Source organism: Lichenostomus cassidix, chromosome 1Aa, assembly GCF_008360975.1.
Source record: "Lichenostomus cassidix isolate B80296 chromosome 1Aa, HeHo_3.0, whole genome shotgun sequence".
Lineage (NCBI taxonomy): Eukaryota > Metazoa > Chordata > Aves > Passeriformes > Meliphagidae > Lichenostomus > Lichenostomus cassidix.
In genome coordinates this window covers 42657015-42679209 of record NC_139480.1, presented here as the reverse complement: position 1 = coordinate 42679209, position 22195 = coordinate 42657015, and the positions used below count along the sequence as shown (strand labels likewise).

The 22195-nt window shown below is 38.0% G+C and overlaps 1 protein-coding gene across 3 annotated transcripts in view; it reads left to right on the top strand.

Moving 5' to 3' along the window:
* Positions 1–22195, top strand: part of EEA1 (early endosome antigen 1) — a 67679-nt gene that overhangs the window by 5768 nt on the left and 39716 nt on the right. The window contains exons 2-9 of one of the 3 annotated variants that reach the window (XM_085046472.1): positions 2318–2410; positions 4947–5069; positions 15341–15468; positions 19174–19228; positions 19360–19425; positions 20264–20303; positions 21108–21215; positions 21302–21423. In XM_085046472.1, coding sequence (XP_084902598.1) covers positions 2318–2410; positions 4947–5069; positions 15341–15468; positions 19174–19228; positions 19360–19425; positions 20264–20303; positions 21108–21215; positions 21302–21423 — 735 coding nt within the window. Of the gene's footprint in view, positions 1–2317; positions 2411–4946; positions 5070–15340; positions 15469–19173; positions 19229–19359; positions 19499–20263; positions 20304–21107; positions 21216–21301; positions 21424–22195 lie in introns of those variants that run through there. The other 2 variants (XM_085046481.1, XM_085046491.1) reach the window with 2 other exon arrangements.

The following is a 22195-nucleotide window of genomic DNA, read 5'->3' as shown; positions in this document are numbered from 1 at the left end:
CTGGTTTATCAGTTCTCCCTGGACTGGGAGAGCAGTATCTTGACCTAGTCCACTGTGTGCTGGCCAGTGGGGAGTGATCACGTCCCTTGATCCATTGGCTGGGCTCCCTGTTAACACCATCCAGGCTTCTGGCAGCCATCTCTGCAGACAGGGCATGCTGTGGGCTCGTGTTTGGCTTGCTGGCTGACACAAGGCTTTGGTCCTTTTCAGCAGAGAGACCTCTGTTACTGCCAGGAGTTTTTCTTCTCTGGCACAGGACTCTGCATCTGTCTCTGTTGAATTGCATAGGGTTCCCCTTGGCCTATTTCTCCAGGCATTTCTAGGTCCCTCAGAGTGGCAGTCCTGCCCTTGAGTGTATCAGCTGGTCCTCCCACTTTGATGACATGTGGAAACTTGACAGCTGTGGTCCATGCTGGGATGTACCTTGTTTACTGTGTGTATCAGTGACCCTGGGAAGAAGTACCAACGCCTTCACTTTGACATGTTTTGCATGTGTATTGTATCTCTGCTTACCCCTTTTTTGCTTCTCCTGTTATTAACTCACAGAGCTTTCATCACCTTGCCAATTGGTTTTGTGTGCTGTAAGAGAAGGAAACTGTGTTGGTATTTTCTTCAATTGGTTTTGTGTGCTGTAAGAGAAGGAAACTGTGTTGGTATTTTCTTCAGAAATACAGTACAGCTAGGAGGAAAATACATGGAGTAGGAAAACCAGTGTATGTTGATCACTTAACAGATGGCCTCAGAGAAAGCTGGTGTTAGGAGGGATGATTGTCTTCTCTTACTGTCACCAGTCCCCAAAGGTTGGTGCTTCACTCCTTCTCATTTCCCTTTGGCCAGCCTTCAGAACCTTTCCAAAACTGAAATGTATTTCACTGGGAATTAAGTCCTTAATCACTCAACCTGACCTTTTAATTACATGTTTTTTAAAACTTGATTAATAATAAAAGGTTGTTACCTTTGTTATCTTTTTTATCTGCTATTTCTTTTATCTATGAAAGTTGAAAATAGAACATTCTTTTTAAAACAAAGCAGGAAAATGTACTTAATTTTCAAAGAATGGGAAATCATGTGTGCTGCAGATATCTTATAAGAGGTCATATAACTGATTTGTCTTCAAAAAAATTGTATACTTGAGCAAGAAAATTCTTCTCCAGATAAGATTTTGGAGGCAACAAGATCAAGAAACCAAAACTCTGTCCCTCTCTCTGTAGATTTCAATCTATATATTTAAATTCTTTATCGTCCTATATTAAGTTATAAAATACTTTATAACATTACAAGTATTTCCAGATGAGCTAAAATACAGCAGTAGCAATACTTTATCCTTTTTGAGATTGTCATACTGGAATTAGATAATGGACTTTTTGTTCTTTGTTGAAACTAGGATTGCATAAACATACTGAGATAATTTTTTAATGGTGTTTGCTTTGAGAATGCTAACTCTTCTGCTGTCAGTCAAGCAGTGACATTCTGGAGACGAGTAAGAGAAGTTAAATCAAACTTCAATCAAAGTTACAGTTAAATAAGGATTATAAGATACAATCCATCTACCCAGATTTTGAATCATGTAGTATTTAAAGTTTATTTGCTTATCTTATCTAAGTCCGTAGTTTCAAGTAAATACTGTTGTTTTGATTTTCATCGTATTCATAGGAGTGTATCTTTATAGGTTTTCTTACTGATTAGCATGTTTTAACTTTACCACAGGCTTGATTGTTGTTTTTATTTTTTTCCACTTTACCACAGGCTTGATTGTTTATTTTTATTTTTATTAAATCAAGGAAGTATAGCTGCTTGTGTGCTTGTTGAATCAGCAGAGTCCTCAAACTTTAGTTTTCTTTCTTTCACATGTTTAAAGGCTCGTTCATAAAGTAGACAAGTTATCAAGAAAGTGTGATAATATGAGTTTACCACTTCTGAAAGTTTTTAGATTGTAATTTCTAGTGTTTTCCTATAGGATATAGCGACCTAATTTAATGTCAGTGAGAGTGATACAAGGGCAGAGTTTAGCCAAAGCTTTTGTTGTGTTGAGCATTCATGAGAGGAAGTGGTTTAAAATCCTGGCCTTTGCTTCTGGTATCTGCTTGGGTTTTTATGTATGGAGAGTCTTCGATAAAAGCTTTTGTTGCAGTGTTGTGCTGAAAATTGTATTATGCATGTCAGCTTGTTCACTTCATTAGTCTTGTGGAGAGAAAATACCTCTGTATTCCAACAAGTAGAAGAGAGGCCTTTGCATAGGATGTGTACTATGCTTTATTAAATATTCAATAAATATTAAAATGTTGACTCTCATTTTTGTCTTCTCCATCTATTTCAGACTCCAGGTAGAGGTGGGTCTCAGAGTTCAGATTCGGATTCATCTGCCACACCTGGAAATGCTGTGGATGTGAATAATGAAGGCTCCTCAGAGGTACTGTGGACTGTACATGGGACTGGTGTCTTAAATATCTTGGATGATGTTTCTCTGATCTATGAAGCTGTTGGAAGTAACTTCTGATGCACTTCCTAAATATCAGCTGTACTATATAAATACTTGCAAATGTCATCTTCTAAAAATTGTTTGTTATTTAAATAAAAAAAGGAAGACTAGGCCATGTTTATGTGTAACTATTAATTAGGCTTATCTATCCAGGTGGTCACAAGGAATCCTTCCTGTAGTTCTAGAGATTAATTATTAAAATGAAAAGCAATGAGATGTAAGCTTAAGAGTACTTGTTAATAAATCTTTCATGAGAGCTGCAAAAAACAAGGCTTGACATTTTATCGTGCTTGTACACCAATTTCACCTTGCTTCTGCTAAGCTATAATGTATACTGGAAACCTCTTCCTTCTTGTGAAATATCAAAGATAGTGGGTTTTATTTGGTGTTGGAGTAGAAATCCTATCAATTTTTCATGTGCTGTGTGCCATACTTAATCAGCAGAATAAGTTGTTATTGCAGTGTTTTTGTATTTACAGTGTTGTCAGACATTAATTCTGGATAATGCAAACTGACTTCACTGGCTGTTGAAACTTGTTTGTGCTAATGTAGCCTGATTATCAATCTCGAACATGTTTTGAGCTTTACATACAAATACAGTGCAAGGTTAATTACCCCTATTACTGCATTAAAGGGAGCAAAGTGCCCCTTTTTACGCTGAATAAAGTGTGTGATGATTCAAATACTCCTGTGTGTGATATGATAGAAGAGAAACTTTCACTGTGCTGTTTAACATCTTGTCTGTGCATCTGCTTATTTCTTCTTTTTTGAAGCCTTAATCCAGTCAGTGTAATCAGACATTCCTTAATATTTTTTCTGCTTGTTCTACATGTCACACATTTTTGAGTCCAAATCTATTTTGTGTGCATGTTTAACCATCCCTGAAGCAAATAAATGTTCTTAACTTGCAGACTAAAATCTTATTACTTGTGTAGTTGATTAAGGCATAAAAATATGCAATGAGACAATTGCTTCTTTCTAAAATTTGGCAAAAATTGTACAATTCTGTTAACATGAGTGCAAAATCTCCAACTGTACAGCTTGTGGGGGCCATAAGGTACCTCAGTACTAATGGAGCAGTATTTTCTTGACATGGGATGAGCTTTCAGAGTGGTGGTGTGCCTTCACTATTGTCCCACTGGCTATTCTTTCTACTGAGTCAAAACTGGGTCAGACCAACGGCTGCCTTGTCACTCTTGCTTGATATGCATGTGTGACATTAAAAAAGTATCTTTTAGTTGTCCATAATTCCATCATTTCTTGCACTGGGTGTTATCCTTAGCATAGAATTTCAAAATCTGTTTGAAACTGAGCTCTGAACCTGGTGATGGGTTTTTAGATTTGCATGTAACTCTACTTGAATTTGTTAGCCTTCCTTTTCCCTCACAACTTACCTGAGGTCTTGTTCTCCTGGAGCTTCTTTTCAGGAGTACTGTAGTTGGTCTCTGCAGAATGTTTGCTCTTTGTTTTATTGTGATATTCTTACCTGGTTCTCCAGTATTGTGCAGTCAAAAATCCATTAACTTGTGTTCACTCCAGTTTCTTGCCTAGAGTTTCTAATTTGTATCAATGCAAGATTCAAGTGGAGAATAACTATTAAATCTGTGCAGATTTGTATATTTCCTTCCTCAAGCCTGGTCAAAATAAATCCTGATTTTTAAGAAAGGTAGTATGAAACAGAACAAGTGGGGAAGTCTGAATTCAAACTGCTCAAGAAGAAGTGAAAATTTGCTTGAGTTCAATCTGTGACCATGTCAGCACTTCAGGTCACACATAGACCGGTAATGAAATCTTTTATTTACAGAGCAATTTGCCCAAGGAGGAAACATTTGAGTCAATCTTACCTTTGTAGCTTAGGTCCCAGTGCAACTCTGGCTGCAGTACAGGGTTGCAAAATACTCCATGCTTGCAGTGAATCTACCAGTGAGCTGAGATTTTTCTTAGTGCAATTAACTGCATTAACTAGACAGGTTTGCCTTAGCCTCTCCTGCTGCTGTTGCAAACTTGCTTATTAATTTATAGAGATTAATTTATAGAGACATTTCTGCAATCTCACTGCACCACTCTTCCCTCTCTCTCTGAAACAGCTGAACACCCTTATGGGAAACCTCATGATGAATGTGACGTGATGCCTTGTAATGCTCCATTCACAATTTGTTATGCAACTTGTTCCTTTGTCACATGAAGGGGTACCAAGAGTGTCTGGAAAATACATAGTAGTATGCAACATGGTCCTAGCTTTTAAGGCATGTCTTAAATTTGTTTATTTTCATGTCCTTAATAACTGTTCCTTCTTGCATTCTCTATGGTATTGGTATGGTTTGCAAAAGATATCTCTCCAAAGGAAAATGGACTTTGCTTTTGGTGATTGTAGAGAGCTTTCAGCATAAGGATTTAAACTTTTGATTCCAGATCTGCGTATTTTTTATCTTTATTAGTTTCTTAAAAACAAATATACATTTCACAGGGCTTCATCTGTCCATTATGTATGAAAGTGTGTGTTACTCCCACTGATCTGTCTGAACATTACCAGAGTGAGCACACTGGGACAGAAGGAAGACAGGAGCTTCGTGACCTCCCAGCTGTTAGTGTGGGTCTTGTTTATTTTATTTAAATAGCTTTGGTAATGGGCTGCTTTAAATGAATTACATATTTTCTTGTGGCTTGGGTGTCAGCTTTTTAAATTGTTTCTTTTGATTCCTTGCTTAAAGACAATTTGATCTCATATGCATGATTCCAAAGTATACATTCAGCAGAACTAATTTATGTCTAGTTTTCTGGTTTGCAGTTATCTGTCACATGAGACATTTGCAATATTGGAAGACTTGCAGTTACTGATATATACCTTTTTAAAACAGCTTTTGTTTGACTTTCTTATAAATAAGACTATTTCTTTATTTGCTTTGCTTCACATCAGACTCAGTGTCATGATAAGCATGTTGTTGGATCAGGTACATCCTTTGAGAAAATCAGTGTTTCGAGCTCTTACTAGCTAACTTTTTTTAAAGCTGATTTCTAGTGCAAGATAGGTACATTGGGTAAAAGAGAATAGAGGGTGGGAATATAAAAAACTTAGAAACTTCTCTTTTTGAATGTCTTTAAGAGCTTATGTATTGCAGCAACATTATACAAATAATTCGAAAAACAAATTTTTAATATATAATCTTACTGGATTTTTTTAATGCCCCCAAGGATATGCAAAGGCTGCTTCAGTTAATAGACATAAATTGTAGTGCATTTCTAAGTTCTTCCAGATGTGCAGTGTGAAACCACACAATTAAAACAAAGTGTGTGTTTTTATGCTCCAGAACCAGAATTTAGATTCTGTAAGTTAACAGCCTCCAGTTGCACAAGGCTATCTCATTCATTTTGCTGCAAACCGTGAGAGAGTAGATTAGACTTCTGGGGGCAGGCAGCTTGCTGTGCACTAAGTTTGTATAGAGGTGGAGTTTTCCATTCTTTCTGCCAATGTTACTTTTGTTGAGTTTTGAAATCTAAGTGGTTATTCTAGGCTGTGTGTGTGATACAATTTTATTGTGTTTATTGTTGTGTGCATTTGCTAGGTAGTGCTTTTTTCCTTCCTTATGTGTATTTGCCCTATGTTTTTGAAGGGAAAACTTCAAATTGTTGGATGTTATTCTCAAAGATGATGAAAGCAATCAATACATTGATTATTCTAGAGATAACTTGAGATGTCATTTCAAGTATGAAGTGTCATCTGCTAAAGTGAGAAGGATCTGTGGTAAGACTGACCTGTGCTGCGCTTGGGACCTCCTCTGAGCTAGGACAACTTGAGCATGGCTTTTGATGGACTCCTCACCTCCTCTTGTTGAAGCAGAAGCCTTTAGTAGTGCTCTGTCGTGGTCAAGTCAGCTTTTTATTTTCTTTATTGTCTGGTCACAATGGAAGTGCTGTACTTGAATAAGCTGTGGCATCCCTGATGTGATGGTGTGGGATGTGAACCATCAGAGGTGGTTTGATTAATGCCCTTATTAGAAGAAGTTACTGTTTTATTTAAGCTGGTTGTGTTTAGCATATTTTATGGAGTTGGCTGCAGGGTTCTTGCCCTCTTTGACTTTTTGTCAGTTCCTTGGTCAGTACTTTTCACTTGTCGAGAACTGATTACAGCTTTTTAACTTGATAAACTGTGTATTGAGTGTGGCACTTGAAATACAAATTCTAACTGTTGCTGTTTCCTATTGCTAAAGCTGTATTTCTTTGTCCTGTGGTTCAGTAAATATCTGTAAGAGCTGAGAAACAAAGAAAGCAAATATGTGTGGGGTTTTTTTCAGTTTGATCTTTCATTATATCAGAATGCCTAGAAGCATTGAAAAAGTGGGGAATTCTGTTAATAACTATCGTCAGTACTAGTATGAAAAATTTGAAATGCTTAAGTACTGAGAAGCTGATTGTTTGCTGATGGAAAATAATAATTTACGTTTGTAGCAAACACATTGTTTACTACAGCAACACAGCCAGGCTGTCACACCTTGTTCAATCTTTGCCATTTCTGGGACAGCATTATAACAATGATATAATGCTGTCAATGTCATCTTATGTAGCAGACATATGATTGCTTGGTTTGGCTTACTTAAACTGGTGTTTAGTGTTATTGCTTGTGGATAGTGCTGGGCAAAGTTCAAATACCTTTTGTTGGAAACAGTGCTGAAGCATGTTGTGAATTCAATTTTTTTGCTAGTGAATTCTCCTTAAACAAGGAGATAGGATGTGTTGCAAGGCTGGTGTTTGGTTACTCTTTGTGAAACCTGAAAAACTGTTACTCAGTTAACAAAAGTCATAGTGTCTTGCTTTAGATTTTGCCTGTAGTTTCTTTGCTGATCCTTCTTCCACTGATACACCTTATCAGCTGAGGAAAATTTTAGCAAGTCAGGCCATTTGCCCCTCTGTTCTCCTTACCCTTCCTTCCCTCTGTCCTCCATACAGTGAGTTGGTCTTGTTTTTCAGTCACAGGCATTCACACCTGCAGCACTCTGTTGTGGGAAAGGTTTCTGGCCACTTGCCTACAGCCTGATTTATGGCCATCTTCTTGAACAGCTCTCTGTGCAGCTCTCTTTTTCAAACTAGGAATTGAAGCATATGATAACTGGTGAAAATGTCAGTGTAGCAATTTCCCTGCTCCCCAAGCGTTGATGAAACCTTACTTTAAAATACAATGGCTTATTCAGCTGCAGGAATAGCCACCAGAATGCTGGCAAATATGTGTCCATGTATAGCCAGCTTAACCAAACAAATGCTGTATGAAAGTCATACGCAGCGCTGAGTTCCCAAACACGGTTTCCCAACTTCCATATATACAGTGGTGTCACTAACAAAGGCTGTGTGGCAGCTTCTGGTTTGTTTTCTTTTTTTGAAAGGAATGATACATTTCTAAACTGTGTGCAGCATTTCCTGACAGTCTCTGTTGGACATTCAGAACATCTAAACAAGTGAGTCAGTATAGAGGCATAGTTTGAGACTTCTGTCCTGTTTTCATCTGAGGCATCCAAAACTACCACTGTATGGTACCCCTGCAGCGTTTAGAATATAGCTGCTGTTGATATCTGTTGTCTTATTTACATTGGCCTAAATCTAAGACAATTTTTAAACAATTCTTTTGGGTAGTCTTCATAACTTTCCAGATTTTTAGTAAGAATGTGTTTCTTGGCTAATACAAGCAAGATGTGACCTTGATGTTTTCTGAATAGGCTTTTCATAGCAGAATTGCAAAGAGTGTAAATTGGCATAGTAGTTGTGCAAAAATGTGGGGGTTTTATGTCAGTCTTTAAAAAGTCCTCATTCTTTATGGGTTTTTTTATGATTTGTCTCTTACTGTAGATGCAATTGATTGAATCTTCTGTTTTTATGTGTGCCCTTGTTGCAGACTGTTATTGCACAGAGCATAATTTAATGCTTTAATGCTGATATTCTCTTTCAGTTGCTTCTCAAATTAGATTGTGGTGCCTGTTTTCACCTCAGCAGTACTTGCCTGCTTTGCACAGGAGCAAAAATCATTGATTGAGCTACATTAGTACATTAACTTCCTGCAACATCCAAATCGTATTAAGAGAATAAAGAATGAGAGATACTGATTTGTTTTGACTTGGCCATGTAAGATGACTTTTCTTTAAGGAATAGAGATCCCACCAGATTAGAATTTCTAATTCATTACAAGATTGTAGTCTTGTAGGTTGTGACACAGTTGTAGTCTTACTCATCAATAGCAATAAAAACATAAGAGAACTGAACTAGAAATTATGTTGGTTCTGTTCCTCTTAGGAAGAATCCAACTTCTTTTCCAGGAAGACATCAATTCTGCAGTCTGGTATAAAATACTGTATAAATACATCTTTGTTCTCTTTGTCCAGAAATTTAAATACTTAGTTGTAAAATTGAAATGGTCTGCAGGTCTTACTTATACTCAATATGACCCTTTTATCTTTTTCTAAGGATTAAATAGAGATGTTATCTGAGAAAGCCACTGTCATCTTACTGTTTATGTACACACAGAGGAAAGGGCTTTGTGTGGTGAAAGACATGAAAAAATGTCAACTGTATTTTCCTTTTAGCAGTATATAGAGGGAGTGACCTAATTTGTTTATTCTTTAACTTAAAATATGTCATGATTTTTTAAAATCAAAATGTGTGCTTTCTGAAATAAATTATGAAATATGGTCTTGCCATTGCTGTCTAGGCAGACTGTTTATTCTGCTTCTGAGAAATTCCTGAGAATTCTGTTAATTTGCTTTGATATATATTTGGAAAATACAGTCTGGAAGCTACTTGATACATCTTTCAGCTCTGAAATATAACTTATGTTTCTCTCCACTGCCCCTAAATATAAGCAGTTTCTGATCTTCCATCACGTAAAATGTTTCAGACTTTAAATCACTGTGTAACTGGAGAATATCTGAGTTTTAGCTTAGACTGTATAAGTGCTGGTGAAGATGTGTATCTTGTGTTGAGGAAGGTTGTGGAGGTTCACCTGCAGTGGAAGAAACATGAATGGTGAGCTTACTTTCAGTTTTTTAAACATGTTGGATTTTATTCACAGCACACAGCTTGCTGTACCAATACAGCTGTGTGAGAGTTGCTAATGTAAGTGTGGATTCTGAGATGGGCAAACGAACATCAGTCATGGCCAGAAGGTGTTACGGGGCTTGAATCACTGCTGTTGGCTTTTTGTTCATGCAGCCCACTGGAAACAGGCTGTAGCTGGGGGTGCTGACCTGGTATTTCTGCAGGGTCAATGGTGAAACTTAGATACTGAAATCTATTTAAACTTAAAGCCTAGTTATGTGAATGCCAAGCATGTTAAAGTGCATACTGGTTTTTGGGTTGGTCTAAGCTGTCCTATAGTGTATATGTGGTAGAATAGACGTGAATGTTTTCTGTATGGTAAAAGTGTCAATTGTCCTGAAATAATTTTGTGGGGTTTGTTTTTGGAGTGTGGGTTAGTGGGAGTTTTTTGGGGTGGTGTTTTTTGGTTGTTTTTTTGGTTTTGTGGGTTTATTTTGTTTTTTTGTTTGTCTGAATTCCATCCTATGAAAACTGTTTTGCCTGTGGGACTGTCCTTCAAGAAGTGTCATCTTTCTGCCAGAGAACTCCAGTTTTATTTGTGAAAAGGGAACTTTGAGTAAAGTAAGCTGTGCTCTCCCTCATTAACTAATTAAGACAAGATTTCATATTAGCTCTAAAAGACCATTTCATTAAAGCTCAAGGGAAAAGTAGAGCAGTTGGCAGATGAAGAGAGATTGAATACATCTTTATGTAGGTGTCTCAGGCTCCAGTTACTTATGATGGAGCCCTGGGAACTGTTATGTTGACCCAACCTAAGGTATACAAATTTGTTAAGTCAGATGACTAGTTTCTTGCTCCATTGTGTTAAATAGCTCTGCATTGGTAGTGACTGGGGAGTAGGCACTTACATGTAAATGTCTTTTTCATTAAACCTCAGCTGGTAGCCTTCAGCTGATGAAAAAAATCACTAAAAGTAAGACAATATTTTTAAAAGGCTGAAATTTTCAAAAATACTTCTTTGCACAGCCAACCCCATCACCCCTAGTCCTACAGAGTAATATAAGGACAAGACAGAAACCCAGAATCCATTCAGTCCTACTCATTCATTTTTCTGTTACATAAATATTTCTGCATCCATTTTAAAATAGTGTGAAGATTAGGAGGGCTCCATGGTGGCCTGCAGTTGGTCTGGTTGTGCACTTGTCTGCCTGTGGGTCTGTGCCCCTGCTTTTGCTGTGCACTGTGTTTCAATATTGTAAGCCAAAGTTCTTCCAACAGTTGATAGCTCTGTAAATTATTTTGGTATAAAAAAAACCCAAACCCCACGCTCATTTTCGTAGCGAGTGTTTCCTTCCAGTGTTGCTTTTAGCATCCTGGCATACTTCCCAAAGAATGCTGTCTTAATGATTCATACAAACACTAACGTTACCAGAAAGAAATCATTTACCTTGAATGGCTTTAAGGAGATAGAGCACTGAGAAGCTTAACTTTATCAAGCCTGTAAGTAAATCTCAGCTGTTAGAGGGGAAAAGTAGTTTTCTGTTCTTTGGGCTGTTTGTAAGTCTGTCTTGAGAAAGGCAAGTAAAAAAGTTTCTGGTGCTTTCAAGGAGTCTGAGACTTTTTGTGAGATATGGCATTATAACTCAAGCTGAGGTCAGATGCTTTTCTACAAAACTTCTGCATAGCAATTTCTGTTCTGCTGTGAGTGAAACCCATGTGTTCTGGAGTCTTTGCACTGAGGAAGGCCTGTCCCAGTGCAAATGGCATGGTGCTCTGGTGGTACTTGATGCTTGCATGGCTCATGGACATCCACCTGAGAGAGGAACATTGCCGTCTGGATCAGAAAACTGGGATTTGAAATTTAGCATCTCACTTACTCTCATTGGAATGCCTTGACCATTTGGCCAGGGGCTATTTGAGCTTTAAGTTGTGTGCTGTCTCCTAGTTGTTTCTTTGTGCATGTATATGGGGGTTTGGTTTGAATGCCTTTTTTTTTTCATTGCTGTTCTTTCTCTGTATTGTTTCAGAAATTCTGTGGTGATCTCAAGAACTCTTTCTTGATTAAAAACTAGTGCATGTAGTTGTGCTTTTAGTTTCATTTCTGTGAACTGACAGGCATGTGCAAAAATCTTTGAATTCAATAAATTGTCATTTCCTAGTGAGAAGATTCTTGATAAATCAACCCTCCAGTAGTCATAATTTAACTTCTTTTAGGCTCTTTTCTCCCTGTGTAAAGATAAAGCCCAACTAGAAACATCAGCTAGGGAATAACGAATTACAGTGCAGCACTGAAGGGACTGTGAGTGATGTCTTTGCTTTTATTAAATGTAGAATGTGAAATACCTTTCACTTCTCCATGACTGTTCTTTATGCAAAGTAATCCCGAAGTGCGTGTTGAAAGGAATGTGACCAAAATTCAAGATGCTTTGCTCTCCCGCTTGCTTCCTCTGTAAATGAGTCGCTTAGTTAAGGGATCCCAGGCTTACTGGGAAGGATGCCTTTGCTCTTCCCCCAAGCTGTGATGACCAAAATTACATCTCTTGGTTGTAGCTACACAATCTCCTCTTCATCCAGGACAGGCATGGTCCTGATGTAGGAATATGCTGGACTTGATATAAATTCCTGCAAACTGGCAGAAATTTTCACTAAACTTAAGCATCTCAGACCATCAGGTTTCTTCCTCTTACACGGTTGTCTTTAGAATAGTAAAATTCTGCACATATGTACAAAGTTCATTTTAAGATGATACTGAGAGATACTTTTTATTTGGCTGTATTTAATTTTAATTTTTTTTAAAGAGGTAAAATTAGTGATCCACTAACCCATTTTCCCAAACAAGATTGTCACCTGGGGCTTATAGTTACAAGTCCAAGAAACCTATGCACTTCTGCCTGTTACTGCCTGGTGCCAGGAACATCCAGATGATTCTTATTTTCTTACTCTAAAGAGAACTGAGTTGGTGCTGCTGCCATCAGAGTTGACAGTGAATATTATCAGCCTGTGAGATGCAGCTGGTTCCTGGGTTCATGCAGCTTAAGGCTCTGATGTGTGAGTGGTTATGCCTGCATCTGTAGGAGCCAGTGTTCCTGCCCACCTCTGTACAGGGAGGATGACATTTTCTATTGTGAGGGAGCTTTGTTGACACCTCACTCTGTTAGAGCTTGTATGTCAGACCTCTAGAAAAAGCTGCATTAGATTAAGGGTGCATGTGAGAGCTGACTCCAACAGCACCGTGTCCCTCAAACCTGAGAGCAGCTATGATCATGGCAATGCTGGTGGAGAGCCTGGGACTGGTGGGTGATTGCACTCTTCATTCCTGCCTGTGTGAGAGGAAGGCAGTTTTACCAAGAAGAGGAGGAGGTTTTGTCCGTGCTTCCCCCTGTGCCGATGACAGCTCACCCGCCTCTCCAGAGCTCCCATCCACCCTGCATGCTCAATTGCACCACATTCCCTCGGGTTGGCAGCTCTGCTCTCCCTCTGGCCCCTTGTCCTTGTGGACCTTGCCTTCAAATCTGCCTGCCTGTCTGCCTGCTTGGAAAGGCTGGCTTTGCCCAATAATGGAGGTGAATGATTGCCATCCCCCTGGGCTAATTGCACATGTAATCTATTCTTTCCTCTTTTCCAGGGTTCCTCTTTCCACAGAATAAACCCCAAGCACAATAAACCCCCCCCCAAAAAAAAAACCAAAACCAAAAAAACCAAGAAACCCCCGCAAGCAAAGAAACATATTTTGCTGTTGAAATGAAAAGAGATAAAGGGCAAAAGGACAGAGAGGCCAGGGCAATTTTCTACACTCATTCTTTCTAGATGTGCTTACTGGAACTATGAGGAACATATGCTTTTCTCTATGAGCAGCAGACCTTCTCATCACTGGGAAAGTAAACACAAGTCTGAGAACTGCCTTGTAGCATTTCATCCCAAAAGGATGCTGTTGCACTGTCATTGTATTAAACTGACTGCTTTCTGCAAGACCTACTAGGAAAAACCCCCAGTCCTGTATTTTGTGATGCCTTATGGTTCAATGCCACTTGCTGTGTGCCAGGAAACTCCCTCTGGTTCTTGTACTCAGAGTGACTCTCACTGGTGTCATATGCTAATTGTATCACAAAAACATTACTGGGAACCTAGTAGCTGAACAAATTTTCTGTAGCCATACTTATGTATGAGTTAACTTGGTATAATGTGGAGTGAAACTGTGCTGATCAACACTGCAAATAAATAAATGGTTGTTAAGGTTAAATGCCTGTTTCCTGCTTAGGAATGAGTATACTGTTTTGTTTGGTCTAGTTATGGCAAAATTAGTCTTCCATATGATATGTGGTGGACTTGGCAAGCAGCTGTATTTAGTAATTGATTTCTGAAACACTAAATAAATAGTAAGAAATTATGAAGGCTCTGTTCAGAGCTCAGGCTACATTTGAGTAGCTGAACATGGTGGTTTTCCTTGGTTAAAACAATGTAAATGTTAGGTTGTTGAATTCTTAGTGACTAGTGAAACACAATACTGTGAATGCCAAGTTAATAAATGGGTACCATTGTGGTTATTGACATACACATATAGTATGTTCATTTTGTACTAATATTTAAAGTGTTGTGGCTTGGCTGTCAACATCCAAATGCAGAGTTAAGAGCTGAAAAGAAGTGTCAAAACTCTTCATATGTCCTTCATAAATTGAATGGTGAAGTGTGTTAGTCCCACTTAGAGGATGCTTGTCTTGAATACTGGAGAGCCTTGGTTTAGTGTTGGAGTACACTACAATCTGTAGTGGTAAAAGGAACTTAAGGATAACATATAAATGTAAAAGTGCATATTTGAAATAAATTAAAGGAACAGGGGGCCTTAAAAAATTAAAGGCAGGCACCCCACTTACACGAGGTTCCTTTTACACAGTTTGGAATTAGTGGAAGCCCTTAATGTGGGACTAGGTTTTTAGCTGTTACTCTGCAATGTCTCAGTGTTGCTGCTGTGTTGCATTATGGGCTGAAGTGTACATGGGTGTGGGGCTTAGAGTTGGCACCATAACCACATGAGTAAAGAATCAGTATAAAGTCCAGCAGCCAACACCAGATGTAATAAATTGTGAAAAATAAGGTGGATGGTACTTCTGATAAGTGGCAGATTGGACACTCCCCAAATATTTAGAGATGCATAAAGAGGTACATAACACCCTTTTTATTTGTGGGCTAATGGATAGAATGAGGGCATCGATCTGCTAAACTTCCACTCTGGTAAGCTTGTAGTGTATGTGCTGGAAAGAAAATCGATGATTTCTGATTCTTAAGGCTGTAGAGATCTGATTTTCTTGATATGCTATTTAAGTGAATGGCATTTACCAGTTAATTATGTGAAGGGTAAAAAGTGTTTCTTAGTTGTCTGGCCCATATTAAAATCAGTAGTTTCAATATGCAGGCAATCGGTTTATGAATAACTGTACATTAGAGTGGGTCTTTATATCTCCTTTTTAAAGACCAAACTCCAGATGCTACCTTCTGTTTGGAATAAGAATGCGATTTTATGGAAAGTTGTATGAAAAATTGTTTTGTTGGGGGGGAAGAAATTGCAGAGCAGTTCTTTTATTTTGCTAAATAAATTTTTGTTGCTAGCATGTAATGCTGTTGGGGAAAAAACCTCACTGAATAATGGAATATGACTTTTGTAGGCATTTTCTAACTTTTTAATTGCAAAACCTGTTATCAGAGCATGAAAGAATTAGTATGAATCTTCAAAATTGCATTTAATACTTACTAAATATGCAAACAAAAATTACAGTTATGTATAAAAATAAAATGGAAAAAAGTGTCTAATTTTTGTTTGTTTGTTTGTTTGTTTTCTTTTTATATTAGGGCTTTATTTGTCCTCTCTGTATGAAGTCTCATGGATCAGCAGAGGAGCTGTTCAAGCACTATGAAGCAGTTCATAATTCTGGCATTGATTCATCTCATGGAGGGGAAGGTCATCTGTCACCAGAAAGGTGAAACAGTACTCATTTGTGCATGTGCCTTTGTGCCAGTGTTGAGCTGGTTCTAGTTACATTGAAGGTTTTATTAATTTGAACTTACGTAGTCAAGTATTTAGATGTTCATGTCCCATTTCCAACTAGAATTAAAAGGCAGCTTGAAACTTATGTTGTCTGATACTGATCCCACAGTAAATGAAAATCAGATACGTGTGTTTGTGATATTAAGTCACCTGTTTCTGACTCAGCTGACAATGCAGTATTACAGACCAGAATGATTTTTACAAGTGTGGCAGAAAAAATACAGGTTCCTCCTAATTTCCAACACAGAGCTGAAAATATCATCATTTGAGAGTGGGGAGGACAGCCCTAAAGATAGAGAAGAAACCCGATTTTGTCCCTGGTTAATTAGTGTACTTACTGGGTCATTACAATATCAGTATTTTCCTAAATAGCTTCCCTTATTACCTAGTTATTTGCAAATCTGAGAAGTTTCTGTCTGTGCTAGTAATTCTCCTGTGTTTCAGAAACTCCATGCTGATCTTCAGAAATCTTAACTAGTTTATTTAATTTTTTTGGTCAAAACTGTATTGTTAAATAATCCCAAGGAAGCAAATCAGGTTGTTTTATTTTTGTGAGCAGCTGCATGTAGCAGGAACTGATAATGTGAAGCTTTCTCTAGAAGTGTTTAACTGAGTAGTCTGTGTTGCTTTGGGAAAGTTTTTCTTGGAGGTAAATTTTACAAAGGTTTCTTTTTGCTTCCTGCTAGTTCATTTTCTGTTCAGTGCTTGTTTTGCACTATTGTAAAAGCAGTCCATGATGCTGTTTTGTCACATTCCCCCAGACTCCCCTGATTTGTACATGGGAGGGTCAGAGTGAGCAGCACAGAGGTACACAGCACATGACCCTGTTGCTTCTGCTGATGCTGGGAGGTGAACAGTTCAAATGTTTTGTCAGAAGCAGAAATGTGACCCAAAAGGGCAAATAATTACATTGAAAGAAATACATGTATTTATGTAACTAACTCAAGAGAGCGTGGCTCTTTGGTGAGAAAAGAGTGTGGAAGATAACATGTTTCAGTTGTTACTCAAATGCAGATCCATATCTCCCCAGTATTGTGCAAAGCTGGCAAGCCAAGAGGAGCCAGCATTAGCAGAGGTCTTGGATGACTCCTTCCTTGTGGATAGCTGCCTTCTCTCTCAGCTGCTGCAACAAAAGAAATCAAAACTGGGGCTTTATACAGGATAAAGTGATAGGGTACTAGTGAAGTCATACTGGGCCTCTGATGTGCACATTTATTCAATAATGAATATTTCTTCTCTGCCTGATATAAGCCTTTTTGGAGTAATACAGCTTAGGCCAGAGCTGATACTTCAGTAGGATAATAGCTTTCACATGAGGGAATTATTGGTCATCACTATATTGTTTATATAGTTTATGAAATATTTATTTTTATGCCTGCAAGTTTCCAATGTCAACCAGATGTTGGCTGGTGAAATCTAGATTTTTTTTTTCCCTGTCTCTCAACAGTTTAAGGACAAGTGGTTTTGTTTTCTCTCACATAATTGAAAAAATGGACAAGGTCAGGGAGTTTTGATGGAATGAAAAGAGTCTGGTGAGAGCTATTGTGTAACACATGAGCTATATTTTCCTATTAGTGTGGCATTCTTTAATGTTACTCATTTGTATGCGTGCTTGAGAAAGTCACTCAACATAAATGTTTTTCCAAGACTTAGAATTCTGTATTAAGTAATATTGCAGCCTGCAGCAGGGAGCCACTCCACTTGTTCTCCATGTGTGAAGCTTACGTGCATTTCTTAGGACCAAGACTGGAAAGTGAAATTCCATATTTAGTCAATAGGAAAAGTTAGGTATACAATGTTAGGTACACAGTTTCCTCTTCCTCCCACTCCCCAGTCAACTACCATGAATAAGTTCCAGGAGTAAATCATGTAACTCCCCCCAGTGTGATTCAGCAAGGCCTTCAGGACTAGCATGTAGGCACTGGCATTACAAGTGGGAAACAGAGTGGACTGTAATGAAAAGGCACTAAGGATTTTCCTGATGCTAGGCTCAGATGTGCTGAGGAAGGGATTGTCACAGCCCTAGAAGAAAAGGAAATTTGGTGAGGATTTGGATGATGGGAAGAAAAGCAAAGTTACAGTGTCATTAGTGATCCCTTACACTAATCCCCCCCTGCATTCATTTCCCACTGGTCAATTGAACTGAGTTTAGGTTTGATCTTAAAACTGTCAAGCAAAATTTTGTTGGGGATATCAAGGCAACTCCTGTGGAAGGGTCCTTACATTACTAACTCCTTCCTTGCTGCTTCCCTCCCTTTCCCCTCTACTACAAACTAGCATTATACAGCTCAAACCCTTTAATCTACTGTGAAGACCACAGCATCTTAAATGCTTTGGTATTGCAGGTCTGGTATATGTCCAGCCCAACTCCAATACAGTTAATTGTTTCACCTGCCTGAGATTTTGTTTATAATCTTAGATCTGAATATTAGCTCATTTACTTACTCATACTGGTGAGTAAGCAGCTCCCTCTTCTCCACCCACAGCCAGTGGACAGGTTTTGGAATACAGCTACACCTGCCTCAGTAAAGTTGTATTTGCAAACCTCCAGTGAATGTATCACAAAGGCAGAATAATGTGTACGTAACAAAATTTTCCCCTGGAACAAGTAAATCTCCCAGTATCCTGTTTGTTTCGTCACTGAAATTGGTCCACCTTGGAGTTCTTTCTCCTCCACTGGTTTAAGTGCATGTTGCACTTGCTGTAGAGGTTTTTTTTTTCACAAGTATGAGATAATTTAAAAGAATATCTGCGGTGGAAGGGATAATGCACACCAGCAGCAATAAAGCTGTATGGTATAAAACGGAGAGAATTTGTTGGCACTGGTACCCCCACATATATATTTTGTGTACTCCTCAGTGTTGCCACTGTACGAACAATAAGAAAGAGTAATTTTGCATTATTTTAATGACCCTTGTATTCTTGATTTGGAGTGGCTGTATCTCAGTAATGCAACATTATCCTTGTGTGTATAGTTGTGTAACTCTGTAGGAGACCTGTGATTTTGAAGGGTGCTGTGTGAATCAATTAGTAACAGTTATAGTCTGGGATCTTGTGTTCTTGTATGGCTGGAGGCTTGAGCATGAAATTTGGGAATTTAAAATTCTAAGGCTTTAAATATTCAGACCATTTAGTGAGTGTGTCTGTGGGGCATACCAAGTTGCTGTGTGGATGAAAAATTATGTAACTGCATATTTCAGGAGTAAGATAGCATGCTGTCACTTAGCAGCGTTCCTTTACATGATTTGGGAAGTGAAGGAGAATAAACTTTCTTTTTTGTAAAAAGGCATGCAAAACAGTTAAATGTTCCAGTTCATAGCTTTGTCATTATGAACTCATGTGGCTGAGCTGATGGCACTGATTTAGATTTACATTCTGTTTTCATGAGACTTCTTTTCATATCTATTTCTTTACTTAGCCATTTAATATGTTTAGTATTTTTCAAGTAATGTGCAAAGTGATGCTATTCTGACTTGTTCTAAGTTTCAAAAAAATCTTAAAATAACTTTATAGTTGTGTAATTTATGTAGTACATGGCTATCAGTCCAGTTACTTAACATGTTACAATGTGTGTATAATTGACAAAATGTAACCACTGTGTATTCATTTTCTCCACTCTGTGGATATATTTATTCAGAGATGAAGTATCACTGCTCCGACAAGAAGTCCAAGACTTGCAAGCTTCACTGAAGGTTGGAAATATATTTTACTTGCACTTGGTTCTTTGTTTCAAATTGAAGTGTTCCGCTGTCTTAAGCAACCAAATTTATAGTTCTCTCTCCCCATCTCCTTTTTTTTGTTTTGTTTTCATTTCCCCCCTCAGGAGGAGAGATGGTATTCAGAAGAGCTGAAGAAAGAACTAGAGAAATTGCAGGGGCAGCGGCAGCAAGTAATTGCTTTAAAATACTTGAAGCAGGTTTATCGTCAGCATTGACATTGAAGATTAAAACCTTTTTTGTAAGGCACGTGGCCTGATTTAGTTAGTTCTGTAATTTAAATATTGACCTGTTCTTGAAAACAAAGCTAGTTATCTCTCCACAATGTAACTGTATATATAAATGTAAAGAACAAAGTCAGAATAGATAATGATTCTTCCATACTACTCACTATAAGTTCAGTTCAGACATTTCCTTCTGTTGGGCTTATTCAGAACTCAGTTTATTAAAGAAAATAAATTGAATGTGATGTTTCAGCTTTTAAGAGAAAAGGCAATGGAGTCTTTCTTGTAAGAACTCTTGGAAAACAGCAGTGGGATTTCATAGGTATCCAGATGAGCTCAAAAAACAAGGCAAAGCAAATTGTGGTGTGCTGTGCCCTGAAGGAAGGTCTTGCTTTTTTTATTACTATGAGCTACTTAGATGCAGGATAGTTACAAACCTCAGAAATTGCTTACTGACAGAACACTTCTCAGGACATACTTCTTGATGTCTGTCACCTCTGTTTTTGGGACAGATTTCTATATTGAGAAAAGGAAGGGGGAGGGGATTCTTTCTGGAGTCTTACAAGTGGAAACCTTAATAGTATAGCGGTATATGAAATGAAAAGTCATCTTGGCCTTTTCCAGTCGTCCAGATGTAACTGTTTGAATTCAGATGGTTTTATACTGTTGTGCAGTATTTGAGCACAGAAGTCTTTATTTGCTTATCTTTTCCAAAAAAAGGGTGAACTTTGGAAGTAGTAATTTTTATTTCTCCTGTCTAATGGTGCATTTATTCTGTTTTCTTAAGGATTCTAAGTCTGATGGATTGACAACAGCTACGTCTACAGGTGGCTAACATTTTATTATAATAATTTCTGCAATGTTTTGGAATTTTTTTTGGTGTAAATTTTAGATAAATTATTACTTTTGGTAAATTAAAGAACTAGAAAGCTAGAATTTTACAATTACTGGGAAAAAAAGTTAATAGTAAGTGCTATTAAGAGGTATTTATCTTAAGCAATAGTTTGGGAAAATGTTCCAGGGGCTCAGGGTTTGAAATTTTTAGAAGCAAACCAGAAGTTCTCCTGGATCTGAAAGCAGTTCTTATGAGACATTTTGAATATCTTTTAAATAATTTCATATATTCAAGCAGTCAGATACATACTATGGCACTATCCTATATAAACTAGAGCATTTTTCATTGATGGTTTCATTTAGTGTTTTTCTGTGCTCATTGCTAGCAAAGAAAACAATGACTTTTTTTTGTTTTGCAGACCAATAATTTTTGCTCTGTGTTTTTCTCCATGAGGCACTCGTAGAATAAAATTTTCCCTATTTGTACATGAACTATTGGACTGATATTGATTGAACCTTTTAATTACAGTTCAGGACTTGGAATTCAACAGCATGTTGAAGTGATCTGAAGGGCTATTTGTGACCAGTGAAAACCAATATGTACTTAATCCCGCAGAGTACTCAGCTAGTGACAGTGACATCATGCTTGTAGATATTTAACTTCAGTAAAGTTGTTCACTTTGCTGATGATTGGATGTTAAGGGGTTTACCCATTCACCTCTTGTGGTTAGTTGTGGGCATGAGGAACTGTATTGTTCTAGTTCTAGAAAATAATACTGTTCTTTTTATGAAAATAGAATCATTAGAACGGCAACTAGAAGAGATCCAAGTAGAAAATTTTAACATTAAGCAAATGAAAGACTTATTTGAGCAAAAAGCGGCGCAGCTGGCCACTGAAATTGTGGGTAAGTGTAGTAACATGAGATCTTATTCTCTTCTTTACTTGTGCAATTTGTGAAAGGGATGATTTATCCAACTTCTTTCTTATTAGATCTTAAATCAAAGTATGATGAAGAAACCAGCCTTCGGGAAAGTGCAGAACAGAAAGTGACGAACCTGAGACAAGAACTGCAAAAGGAGAGAAATACAGTAGAAGACTTAAAGACAGAGCTGGTATTCACATCACATTAATGCTTGTGTTATTTTAAAGGCAAGGGAGGGATTTACTTAAATGCTTGCAAACACAGTTTTAAAGCACTCAAACTCTGCTGAACTTGAAGATGTCTGCTTGTGGGGCTGAAAAAATTCAAGAGTACCATTGTTTCTGATCTGCATTTTCAGTGTTTTTCCAGTGAGAAACTATATGTTGTTTCTGACTTATATAGTCTGCTTGTTTAATGCTCTACCCTTCAACATTTCTGTAGTGTATTACACATATAGAAGTGCTATACAGACCTGTACTTGGAGCATGGTATTGCTGACTTCCACAGCTATCTTTAGGTCACTCTTTTTCCATGAGGTGTTATGCTCTGACTGTCCTTGGACAGCTGCATTTTTAAGATGTGCTCAGAGAGGTGTTTTGTGACATGGTGGCTGAAAAACTGGCAGATGTCATCATCATGCCTATGTTAATCTCGTCCCTCTTGTGCTTGGCTGATAATACCAAAGTGTGTGTATTCCAGGATTTTGGCTCCTGATGACTTTTATACACAGCCATGGCTCCAGGGAGCAATCCCAGTGACTCAGCAAGATGGGCCACTTCTAAAGCAGTAGTGCAAGGAACTTTCTCATTTCTCCCACTCAGCTACTACTTACACTCTGGAGGAAAGTAGCACTTGTTTGTCCCCCTTTTTCCTGTAGCTGACTGCCCTCAAGGGCCTGCCGCCCTTGCCCAGATGCTAAGACATATCCATTTCTCCCTGTTCAGTTGTTTTGTGTCTTCCCT